The sequence below is a fragment of the Palaemon carinicauda genome, chromosome 30 (assembly GCF_036898095.1).
Source record: "Palaemon carinicauda isolate YSFRI2023 chromosome 30, ASM3689809v2, whole genome shotgun sequence".
Taxonomy (NCBI): domain Eukaryota; kingdom Metazoa; phylum Arthropoda; class Malacostraca; order Decapoda; family Palaemonidae; genus Palaemon; species Palaemon carinicauda.
In genome coordinates this window covers 29,571,480-29,584,581 of record NC_090754.1, presented here as the reverse complement: position 1 = coordinate 29,584,581, position 13,102 = coordinate 29,571,480, and the positions used below count along the sequence as shown (strand labels likewise).

General features: G+C 46.0%; 1 protein-coding gene across 1 annotated transcript in view; it reads right to left on the bottom strand.

Moving 5' to 3' along the window:
* The window catches only part of EMC8-9 (ER membrane protein complex subunit 8/9), a 57,951-nt gene that overhangs the window by 7,924 nt on the left and 36,925 nt on the right, over positions 1–13,102 (bottom strand). Inside the window, exon 5 of the mRNA XM_068353567.1 lies at positions 9,843–9,940. Coding sequence (XP_068209668.1) covers positions 9,843–9,940 — 98 coding nt within the window. The remainder of the gene's footprint in view (positions 1–9,842; positions 9,941–13,102) is intronic.

Genomic DNA, 13,102 nt, shown 5'->3' with positions numbered 1-13,102 from the left:
ACGAGTGTGTTTGTATCAATATTTGTTTTAGTTAATAAAGGAATTCAGATTAGCTGTTATTACTTTCTTAGTTTCATTTAATTGTTTTTCAACTCGACGCTGTTAAAAATCATATGTACTCTAAACACATTTTTGTTTAATCTCTCTCTCTCTCTCTCTCTCTCTCTCTCTCTCTCTCTCTCTCTCTCTCTCTCTCTCTCTCGGAAAAAAAATAATAGACGTAGACGTATCTAACACTATAACAGCGAAGAAGAACGAGAGAGAGAGAGAGAGAGAGATTTTTTATTTAAAGAACATGTTAACGCTATGTTTAGAGAGAAACAGAAAAAGAGAGAAGTCTTATTTAAAAGAGCTTGTTAATGCTATCTTGGTTTTCTTTGCTTCACTTTTTTCTTTCTTTCTGTTCATCACGGTGGCCCTTCTCACAAATGATCGTTGCCAACAATCTCTTTGTCCTTTATCCCTATCAACAAATGGCGTTTCTATCTCTTCCAGGGTATTGCTACGATGTCGTGTAATAATGGTGATCCCCTTCGATGGTTATTTGCTTTAATGGCTGCCTTCAGCTTGATGATCCTCGAGATCATAGGCCTATTCCGGCCATATTGTTTAGCCATACAGTATCACTCACATGCACACTGCTCTCATGTTTTTCTATAATTTCTTGCTTCAATTCTAATGAAAGAATTGCCTTCTTCCCGTACTGAAACTTAGCTTCTTAGGCATCATGATTATAGGTAAAATCAAAAAGGAAATGGGAGAAAAGGAAGAAAATAAGCACTGTTTATAACAGACCAAACAGAGGACAACCACACGATACACACAAGAACAGAGAACTGAGCACTCGACGCTCAATGGCGTAATGTTTACTTCGTGTGTCGAAATAAAATTCGGGTGTAGAGTCAAAAATTTGCTCGAATTTTACTTCGGATGTTGGAAAATTCGGATGTAGATACGTTCGGATGTAGAGGTTCCACTGTATATAGATACGTTAAATAATATTTGTAATAACATATTTACTAAAAGCTTTTGATATTATTTATCACTTTGATCATGCGTGTTTAATGCCTTCGTTTGTTTATTATGAATGATCGAAGATAGAGCGTACAGTAAACGAATGGAAGGTTTCCGTTTCAGGCGCGGCGTCATAAAGAAAAACATTAAATAAATGGCATTCATTTCATTTATTTGGAAGTTCTAAGAAAAATTAAGTAGATCATTGATAATAGCAAAATCAACAATACTTGGTAAGATTATTGTTGATGCAAAAACTAACCTATACACAGATGTGTAAATGCGTCTGTTTCTTCGTTATGATCAGAGATAAATGTAAACAAAAGATTGGTTATCGTTTTTTATTGTGCTTTTTGGCGTGTTTAGGAAACGCATGATATAAAATCGCCTTTATTTTGATAAGTCTGGATTTTCAATGATACAACAAAAGCTAGTCTATGGAGTGATGGTTTTACTATTCACCAGTTGTCTTATACAATAGATAGACAAACATTAAAATCTGTCTGTATTTTGGGTCGTGTAATAACGGAAATATACGGTGTTTACACCCATCCTGGTTTTGATTTTAACCTTTTCTCAAGTTATTAGAACTTTAAAGCATATTAAATATTTGATTTATTTACAAGAACAATTTCATATAAAAAAGAATGCAGTATAGTACATAGAAAGTATTGGAAATGGGTAGTAAACACGTTTGAATAGGAAGTTGCTGGTTGCCATGGCCCCAATGGAATTATGACTGTTAGTTGTGTGTTTCGAAATATGCGATTTTCCATTTGTACGAGGTCATTGATCGACCAAATTCTCGCATAATTCGGGACCCTACTGTACAACAAAACGGCAAAACTAACTCCATTTTCTAACGGTACTGCCTCAATATTTTTCTGACAATACATACATTTTTATTGATTCATTTAATTGGTAACTTAATTTGCTTTACAATAATATCTTTAAATTTCCTTTATATATTTATTTCTTACATCATAACAATGAAAAATCAAAAATTTTAAATAATTTTTATTTTTCCTAACATACTTACCGAGAACTACTTTCTTAGGAGGTCACTGGTGATCTCTCTCTGCCGACCAGAGTTTTGAGTAGTTACCCCCCCCCACTCCGCGCCCTAAGTAGCCTTACCCCCGGCATCCAGGAATGTGCCCCGAGGGTAGGATTAAGGGAGGTCGCTAGATTGCTGGGTCAGCATCGTCATTAAGTTCTATTGAATTAGCATAATGCTAGCAAGGGAAGAGAGGCACTCGGGGAAGGAAGGGAGGGCCATTACCCGAAAGTAGTTCTCGGTAAGTATGTTAGGAAAAATAAAAATTATTTAAAATTTTTGATTTGTTCCAACACGAATACTTACCTCGAACTACTTTCTTAGGAGACTTACACTTTAGGAGGAGGGAGTGCTATTCTGACCCACTGACCCGGCCGTGGAGGCCAACAGGCCTCTGGATAACGGGACCTACCAGAGAGCGGAAGCGAGGGTAACTACACAAAAATTCACGTTAGTGTCTAAGTACTCACCCTTTGAAAAACTTCTTTTGACGTTCCTTCTCGACGCGTAGTCGTGAAGAATGTGTTATTTTCTGGGAACAGACGGTACTCCCCGAAGAGGCAAGTAAGCAACTGGGTAGGAGGTAGGAAACCGCACTTGTGCCTACCGGTCGCTAGTCTTGAATGCGCCTGGGGTTTTACCGTTACACCGCTTGGAGGGCGGAGATGACTGTTCCAATGGAGAACCCGTCCAAGGATTTTCTTGAGTAGTCCTTGAGGTAGTGGGCAGTAAAGGTTGACTGGTTCGACCAAGTACCTGCTCGCAGAATTTGCCCTACTGCCATGTTTTTCTCAAAGGTTAAGGAGGTGCTCAGGCCCCTGATGTCATGAGGTCTGGGAGTGCCTGGCACTGCCATGCCAGCCTCCTTGTAGGTTCTGGCGATAACCTGTCTCAACCAGAAGGAGATGGTGTTTTTGGAAACTTGTTTCTTATTAATACCTGTGGAAACGAAGAGGCTCTTGATGTCTGGTCGGAGATGCGCTGTCCTTTCCAGGTATTTTCTAATTGTTCGCACTGGGCACAATTTTAAGTCTTCTGCATTACCTGTCTTAGGGATGGCAGGAATTGAGAAACCTTCAAACCTCGGGTCCCAGACTGCTGGGTTCTGAGTCTTGGCCACAAAAGAAGGCACGAACTTGAAGGATACTTCTTTCCACCCCTTTGAATGAGAGACGTCGTATGACAAACCATGGATCTCCCCCACTCTCTTAGCAGACGCCAAGGCCAGCAAGAAGACGGCCTTGAGGGAGAGATCTTTGTCCATGATATCCTTCAAGGGTTCAAAGGGGGGACGACACAGCATCTTCAGAACCATGGCTAAGTCCCACTGGGGCACCCTCCTCGCTTGAGGGGGGCAAGACTGCTTGAAGCTTTTGACAAGCATCGCTATGTGTCTCGAGGCCCCCAGGTCGATGCCCTTCAGGAGGAAGACTTGGCCTAAGGCAGCCCGAACTCCTTTTATGGTTGGGATTGACATCCCTACTTTGTCCCTGAGAAACATCAGAAAATCTGCTATGTCTGGGACAGAGGCCTTAAGAGGTCTAATGTGCCTCTCAGAGCACCACTTTGTGAAGGAGGCCCATTTTGCCTGGTATATCGCGGCTGACGACTTTCTCAGGTATAGCGACATTCTCTTAGCCGTGGAGGGAGAATAACCTTCCTTCTTCAGGAGCCGCTGGATAGTCTCCAGGCGTGAAGACGAAGGGAGAGTGGGTTGTCGTGGAGCTTGAGAAAGTGAGGCTGGTGCAGAAGGTCTGACCTGGCGGGTAGAGGCCACGGCGGGTGACTCGTTAGGTCTTTTAGGTCTGCGAACCACTCCCTCTCCGGCCACCAGGGCGCTACCAAAGTCATCTTTAGGTTTCGGGCGGCCCTTACTCTGTTGAGCACTTGTCTTATCAACGTGAAGGGGGGAAAAGCGTAAACATCCAGATTGTCCCACTTGTGCTGAAAGGCGTCTTCCAAGGCTGCTTTCGGGTCTGGCACAGGGGAGCAATAGACTGGGAGTTGGGCGTTGAGTTTCGTTGCAAAGAGGTCCATCACCGGGGAACCCCAACGCTGAATGACGAGCCTGGCTACTTCTGGGAGGAGGGACCACTCTGTCCCTACTATCTGGCCCATTCTGCTGAGGCCGTCGGCCAGAATGTTTTTCTTCCCGGGAATGAACCTAGCTAATAACACCACGTGATTTTCCTCTGCCCAATTCAGAATCTCTATGGTGAGATCGCACAACTCCCTCGATTTCAAGCCCCCCTGCTTCTTTATGTATGCTACTACCGTGGCGTTGTCACACATCAACGCCACGGTGTTTCCTTTAAGCAGACTTGCGAAGTGTAAGCACGCCTTCTGGACTGCTTTCAACTCCAGGATATTGATGTGGAGTTGCTTTTCCCCTTCCAACCAGGTACCTCGTGCCATCCCGTCGAGGAGGTGGGCTCCCCACCCTTGGTTGGAGGCGTCTGTGAACAGGAGTAATTCTGGAGGGCTGGTCCCGAAGGACATCCCCTTGAGGGAGTTCGATTGGCAGTGCCACCATTCCAGGGAGGGTCTTGTGTCTGAAAGGACTCGAATTAGCACTTGTTGGGAGTTTGTCTGGCACCAGAGGCTCTTGAGATTCCATTGAATGGATCTGAGCTTTATCCTCCCTTGGGGAACTAGTTTCTCCAATGAGACCAGGTGGCCTATCAGCCTCTGCCAGTCTTTCGCTCTCCTGGGTTGTTCTGATAGGAACGGCTGGGTGATGTGCCTGAGGTTCTTTATCCTGTCCTCCGAAGGGAAAACTTTTCCTTGAATGGTGTCTAATGTCATCCCCAAGTAGTTCATTCTGGTGGACGGGGATAGATTTGACTTATTTGGGTTGATGACAATCCCCAGATCTCTGCAAAACTGAAGGAGACTTCTCCCTTGTTCTTCCAAGAGGGCCTTTGAGGCGGAAAGGAGCAACCAGTCGTCCAGGTATCTGATAAGGCGGATGCCACGTTCGTGAGCCCACACTGAGACAGTCGTGAAGACTCTCGTGAACACCTGGGGCGCTGTTGACAGACCGAAGCAAAGAGTCCTGAATTGCAGGATCTGGGAACCCCATTTCACCCGGAGGAACTTCCGACTCGATGGGTGGATCGGAATTTGGAAGTATGCGTCCTTGAGGTCGACGGTCATCATAAAATCTTTCTCCCTCAAGGACAGCAGGACTGATTTTGTCGTGTCCATCTTGAAGTCCGTCTTCTTGACGAACTTGTTGAGAGCTGACAGATCTATAACCGGTCTCCACCCCCCCGTCGCTTTCTCTACCAGGAACAGGCGACTAGAAACCTGACCCTGGGAGAGGAACTTCTTCCATGGCGCCCTTTTCTAACATGGAGGACACCTCCTCTTGAAGGGCGGTCCTCTTTACAGGATCTTTGGGAGCTAGCCATTCCGTCTGGTTGGCCGGAATAAGAGGGGGGTGGATTCGCCAGGAACGGGAGTCTGTAGCCCTCCTTTAGGACGGACACTGTCCAAGGCTCTGCCCCTTGAGCCTTCCATGCTTGCCAATGTTGTCTGAGGCATCCCCCAACCCGAGGCTTGGGCGGGGATAGGGGGCCTCCCACTCTACCTTCTTCTAGAGGAGCGGCCTGATCTGCCTCTCTTAGAAGCGGAGTAACCCGACCGGAAGGAGCTTGAGGGCGCTGCAGCTCCCCTGCGGGAGGGTTGCGGAGTTGAGGACCAGGAGGAAGAGGGGGCCTCTCTCCTCGTAGTGCTGGAAGAGGCTTGGGGCGTCGCGGCGCTGTCGGAGACGGACCTCTTGTATGGAGGTCTCCTTGAAGCTGCCGGTCTGGTGACGTTGGCCTCCTTCTTCTTCGAGACTTTTTCCATTAAGGCCTCTAGCTCTTTCATAGGAAACAGAGACTCTCCCCACAGGGGGAGGCTGCGAATTGCTCGCGCCTCCCTGTCCAGTACCTTCCGAGACACTTTCGTAAGAACAGTGTCTCTCTTATGGAGAACCCAGTTGGCTGTAAGAGCGAAAGACTGATACGTTAAGAACTTGAGGGTTTTACCCCCGGAGGTAATGAGGTCCCTCATTAGGCCTTGCTGGTCAGGGTCCTCGGGGTCGTAGGAGGCTTGAACACCCACCAACGTGGATGCCCACCAGTCTAGCCAAGAGGAGACGTTAACCAAATCTCGCGACATCTCCTCCATCATGGAGGCCTCTGCTGGTGAGAAACAGACTGGGGCCGAAGAGGCTGTCGTCAGAAACGCCTTGGCTCAGAATGTTCACGGCCGTCTCCACTTTACAAGGGCCTGGGCGACGTCCTTCGGGCACATAGACCTTCCCTTGGGTTTTGAGGCCCTGGAGTAATTTAGAGGCACTCTGGGTCTTGGGAGCCTCGGCATTGCCAGCCACCACTTTGTCTACGAACTCTTGCCCTAGAACTAGGTCTCGGGCCAGAGGGAGTGCCAGGGACGACTTAGGCTGGGAGGGAGTTTGCATAATTCTCAGCAGGCTCGACCTCCAGGAATCTCCATCTGTAGCTGCAGGTTCCGCTATTTCATGGTGCCTTCTGATCAGGCTAACCACTCTCCTATAGGCGGAGTCTTCCGTCGGGGAGCCCTCTCCCCCGTCAGCCGAGGCCTCGGCCTGGGGCGGGGGAGTCGGTTTACCGGGCAAGCCGACTGGACGCCTAGCCCTCGGGGCCAGGTACTGAACCTCATCTGCAGGTAAGATCGCACCAGGGTCTCGGGATAGTGTAGGCACCGCTGGTTCAGCGGGGACTCTCGTACGCCCGAAGGCTCTGGGTGCTGAGGGCGCGGTTCCCGGGGGCTGACCCGACAGCGGGAACCGTTCCTTCCGACCTGAAGGCCGCACCAGCTGGGCTGGTTCGGCCTGGCTGCCTGGTAAGAAGCGCGTTTCCCCCCGCTGGGCGGGGTGAACCGGAGGCCTCGAGGACTTATGCTTAATTGAGAGGTCTTTCCTGCGAGCCAGGTCGCGAGGGTCAAGGCTGTGCTTGGAGGGCGGCCGCCTTGGGGACCCCTCGCTGGACTGGTGGTCCGGGGAACGAAGCACCTTCGATTCCCGCAACGAAACGTAGATGCAGGCGCCCCCGGGAGATACACTTCTCCTATACTTACGGCTCGGGGAGCGGGAGGGCTTCCTGCTGTAACGAGAGCGCGACCTCGACCGGGAACGCTCGGTCCTTGACCGCTCCCTTCGACGGCGGTGTTTCACCCTGACCTCTTCCTCTGACAAGGAATAGATGTCCGATGAGCCAGACGACACTATGTTCACCACGTGTCGGCTGGAAGCGGGGACTGCGGGGACTTCTTCGGGCGTTGAGTGCCAGAGGTCGAGGGCTGGAGGAAGTCATCGGGAACTTCCGTGGGGAGGGTTGGGAACGACTCAAACCGTTCCATGCCCGGGAGCCAGGGATCCAGGGCTACATCCACCCTCAGGGGTGACCTACCCGGCGTCTTCGGGAGCCTCAAACCATAGGCATCGTAACCTGCAGGTTGGACTTTACTCTGGTTATCACCCCCTAAAGAGGAGCCAGAAGCACAAGCCCACGAGGGCGGCGGCGACACTGAGACTGCGTTACTACCCCACAAGGGGTCATCGGAGGAAGCGTGCCCCCCGAGCACAAGGGCCGACTCTCCGGACGCACTACTGGGTCCTTCACTAGCCCTAGAGGGGCCTGCTATTGGCACTGCACTAACACTGGGCTCCTGGGGTAGGACGCCTTGCTCATCCACCAAACTAGACTTACCTCGTCCCCTACTTTGTGTAGGGGACGGCGAAACCGAGACCCCGTCGGACCGCTCACTGGGTGACGGTATCGGCGAGGAAACACTAATTTTCCTGGGGGAACGTTTCGCTGATTTCCTCTTCTTGGTACCGTAACGTACCCACTGTATATCGCTCCAGTCTACGCACTCGGGGCACGTGTCTGCTGACGAGCAAACTTTACCCCTACAGGAGGAACAAAGGGAGTGAGGATCCACTTCGGGCTTGGAGAGGAACGCTCCACACGATTTCCCGGCTCTAGGCCCAGGACAACGGTGAATCTGCTCCATAACGCAAACAACGCACGACACAAGCACTTAAGGAAATCAATTAAACACTGGGTAAGCACACGGTTGAAAAGTGAACGCACAGGAACACTTGGGAAAGCACACTGGAAAAAACGCAAGTTGCCACGCTGTGAACACGTGAGGCACAGAACGCACACAAAGGATCGACAGAGATACGAGAGCGAGGGTTGTTAATGCCTCGCGACCATAGAAATTAATGACGATGCTGACCCAGCAATCTAGCGACCTCCCTTAATCCTACCCTCGGGGCACATTCCTGGATGCCGGGGGGAAGGCTACTTAGGGCGCGGAGTGGGGGGGTAACTACTCAAAACTCTGGTCGGCAGAGAGAGATCACCAGTGACCTCCTAAGAAAGTAGTTCAAGGTAAGTATTCGTGTTGGAACAAACACCAACATAATTAAGTTGAAAATTGAAATTATTGCTCTGGAAAAAAAAAAGCTATTTTTTATTCATTCACACCTCACTTACGAATACTGTACATTTATTGGAAATAGGTTGCATCCGCGTGAAAGATCAACCATTTCTGCACAATTACGTATTAGAATAAAATCCTCAAACCATTATTGTATTTTTCATGAATTTATAAAATTTCACATTAAACATACATTTTTACTATATTATCTTTTAGCATTCCAGTTTTTGTCTTTTTACATTGGTACATAGTTCAATCTTTTGCCAACATAATGCAACAAACCAGATGTCTTCATCTGTTATAGTCTGGACGTACCGATTTTTTTTAACAAATATTTTGTTCGTGAACGTCATATGCGCTGTATCTCATCCCAGCTTTTGTAAGGGCATAAGCATCAAAGTGATAATAGAAAACATTAGAAAGGGCACCAGGCATGGTTCATAATTTGGCAGAGGGTTTTTATGATCGCATACCCTTGCAGTCATCAATCACAGTTTTTGGGAGGCCTAGCCTTTGACTAAATAGTCCAACCGCAAGGCATAGATTTCCAGTTACTGACACGACTGAGATGGGGTAGGTTTAGCCTTTTGACTAAGTAGTCCAACCGCAAGGCATCGATTTCCAAAGTTATTGGCACAACTGAGATGGGGTGGGTTTAGCCTTTGTCTAAATTGTCCAACCGCATGGCATCGATTTCCAGTTATTGGCACGACTGAGATGGAGTGGGCTTAGCCTTTGACTAAATAGTCCAATCGCAAGGCATCGATTTCCACAGTTATTGGTACGACTTTGATGGGGTGGGTTTAGCCTTTGACTAAATAGTCCAACCGCAAAGCATTGATTTCCAGTTATATGCATGACTGAGATGGTGTGGGCTTAACCTTTGACTAAATAGTCCAACCGCAAGGCATCAATTTCCACAGTTATTGGCACGACTGAGATAGTGTGGACACGTGTTGAGGAGGGATGGTGGAGGAGGTAGGAGGGCTTGGGAGGAACCTGATAGAGGGACAAGATCAAGAGAGGCAGAGAATTAAATGGTGAGATAAGGTAAAAGATGATATGGAGAGAAGAGGTTTGGTGGAAGAGGATGACTTTTATAGAGGGCACATCAGGCAACCAACCCCTTAATGTAGGGATAAGAGTGGGAAAGAGTATGATAACTGTATACTGAATAATTCTAGAAAATGCAGCATGCAATAAAGTTTCATTTTTTCATTTTTATAAAATGTTGACAAACAACAAAAATAATAAATGCATATATGGTAATACATTACATTTGTAAAGCACTTACCTTGATTTATCTCTGCTCTTCCACTTTCCTTCTGAACTAAGTTGGGAAACAATAATAGGAGCTGTTTGAAGATTTAAACAAAGTCGCTTGTTGTCAATCTGTAAAATATATCTGAATAAAAACCTTGCACACAAGTAGCAACATACAGTGCTTCCCTAAACCAGTCCTAATAATAATGAACATCATCAGGTACTGATCCATATAAATTAAATTTTATGGTTATATATTTTCCCCACAAACCCATAACATACTTTCACTACACTATTAATATCAATACAGTATTATAATTATTGTAATAATCCTTTTTACAGAAATAGGTACAACCCTGGTTGGAAAAGCAAAATGACAAAATCAGGGGCCAAAATCAGGGGCCCCTGTAAGGATAGCAGCACAGTACAGATAAGGGAATTGAGAATTAAAAAATAAAATAGGCAAGTGGAAAAGCATTGCAAAATTGAGTAATAAAGTAAAATAAATCAAAAACTTTGAAATAAAACTTCAAAAGAATGAACCAAAATTGAAATCCCCTAAAATTCAAGCTGGAACAAAATTCTGGAATTGAACTTTTTTTTAAGAAAAGCCAAAATATTCCTAAATTTTTACAGGTCTTGAAACTTAGAAAAATTCATGGAATTGTTTTATTAAAAGCAGTTCCCACAAGCCTTGATTTGTTTGGTTGAAACTAGTAAAAAAGAAGACGTGGTTCTTTTAAACATGACAAATTTGTAAATAATTTGTATCCTTCCTAACAATACAAACCTGAAGCTCTTCACTACAGAGATACATTTCGGCAACAGCTGAAACTAGCCATACAACTTTTATCGAGGTGTTACTCCCCTTCGCTGGTTAGCGGAGGGTATAAGGGGTTAGACCAATCACCCCACTCGCACTCTCAGTAGCTAACACAAGCCACTTTACAACAGCAAGAAAGATTTCCTGGGGGTAGGTGATAGCAGGGCAGTATGTGTAAAGAGCTTCAGGTTTGTATGGTTGGGAAAAATACAAATTATTTACAAATTTGTCTTTTGTTCCAACACCAAATACAAACCTTTCATCTCTTTACTAGGTGGGTAGAAGTCCTAGACCAACTGGTTGGTCCCCGACCCGGGGAGTGACTCTTATGCTTCCTATGAGCTATGGAAGAAAACACCCTCATCACCTCACTAGCTCTCAATGAGAGTTAACAGCCTGAACAATTATGTGAAGGTGTAAAGACTAAGCACTGTGAAGTATGGCTTGCTTTGGAGCTATGCTGACTTACCTGGACATTACCCAAGTCTCACCTTGCTAAGAGATCAGACGTAAAAATATACACGCATATATCAGGATACACAAGAAACAATGATACCTACCTACAGCCAAAGGAAGTCAACTTGCAGAGTTCTTCGGTTTGCTCAAGCTACAAGAGAGGCAAGAATAAAAGGTGAAAGGTCAGTCCTTCCCCTATCATACTGGACTTATAGCCGGGTAATACCTACCCACCACCGACTGCCATTTATACTGCAAGGGAGCAGAGGTGCTATTGATCATGTTTTATGCATCCACCACAGAACCTATGGAGAATACGTCGAGGCTCCTGTGGGTTACATCTTGTAGGTAGTGGGTGGTGAACATAATATGATGTTTTCAGCACACCCGCTGGCAAGACCTGCTTCACATTGAAGTACTTTGCATGCCAGGGAAGAGCTATCGTCCCTAATGTCATGAGCTCCATTTCTCTGGTCAGAAGCGGAGGAATCTGGCTGCAGAGTTCCTTGATAACCCTCTGATCCAGGAAGACCTCAACCAGTGGGTCATTTATGACAGTACAGTGTACAGAAATTCTCAATCCGGAAGGTCCTGAATCTAGGATCCACTACAGCCAAATTTTTAGTCTAGCAATGAAATCAGGGACGCAGTTGACTGTCACTTGTCCCCATCCCCTAGAATAGGTGATGTCATCATACAGATCGTGTAGCTCGGTGACTCTTAGCAGAGGCCAGGGCTACAATAAACCATCTTTAGCCTTCAGTCATGGTCTGAGGTGTATTTCCATGGATTGTAGTACTCATACTCCATTTCACGAGGGCTGTCTAACTACTAATTGATGGCATGTAGCCTATGCTCGAAACTGCGTAAGAGGAGAGAGAATTACTTGGATAAAAAAATATCAACTCTATTTAGGTTTGGCCTCCCCGTGATATAACAATACTCCGCTATTATTGGAACAATGGCACTGAGACGGGATACCCCTCCCGCAATACTAACCACATAAGATAAGACTATTTTGCTTGGTAGATAACTGTGTATCTAACCATCCTTTTTCACAATTGGTTGTGAAAACCCACGTAACGCGTGAGGTTGATGGATAACTTCCAAGCATTAAGACGTGGCAAAGTTAACGTTCTGTGGGATATTCGCACGTGTGGCTGTTTAAAAAGAACAAGGGGATCTGGTACTGGGGAGCAGTACCCTGGAATGTTCCAGCCAAGCGAAGTCACGAAAAGGTAATTTGTCCGCGAACCTCACATGTCAAGCTTTTATTGGTTATCGGTTGATTCCAACACCACTCAGGGTTAACACAACATAATGAACTCAGAGTCTTCCTGTTCAGTTTGTCCGCCAAGAAGTTCTCCTGCTTGGAATTCAGCGAGCTGAGACGGCTGCCGAGTAGTTTTCCATTCATCTGATTATCTCTACAGCCAGATGGCACCAGGGATCTAAAAATTACCTCCTTCTTGCATATGTAGCCATCACCGTGGTGTTGTCACTAATATGTACCATGCAGAGTTTTGTAAAGGGCTGTTAACAGAGTTTGAGAGCTAAAAGGTTGCTCTCATACCAGGAGGTTTATGTAGCAGTATTGCTTAGCTTCGGACCAATGTCCTGAGATGGTAAGGTGCAACTAGGATTGTTTACATATTTTCCCAATAGATGACGTTTATGGTATGTTTAAATTTTCTCAATAACGAATACCCTAAAATTGCAAACATTGTTAGAAGTCACAAATTGATTTATTTTTATTTCTTAAAAAAGTTGAACTGTATTCACTAAGGAAGAATCAATGACCCTCCCCAAACCAGCTATCAAATATGAAGGGCCACAATTATTATATAGTATCCCCTTTACAATGGATGATGTCAAAAATAAAATAAAAGGACTCGGTAAGTTTACAAAGGATGGAAACTAGGCAATGTTCGAATCTACAAGAAGGGACCAAAAGAAGAACCTGATAACTACAGACTTGTGTATCTAACTTCAGTGCCTTGCAAAATTTTTAA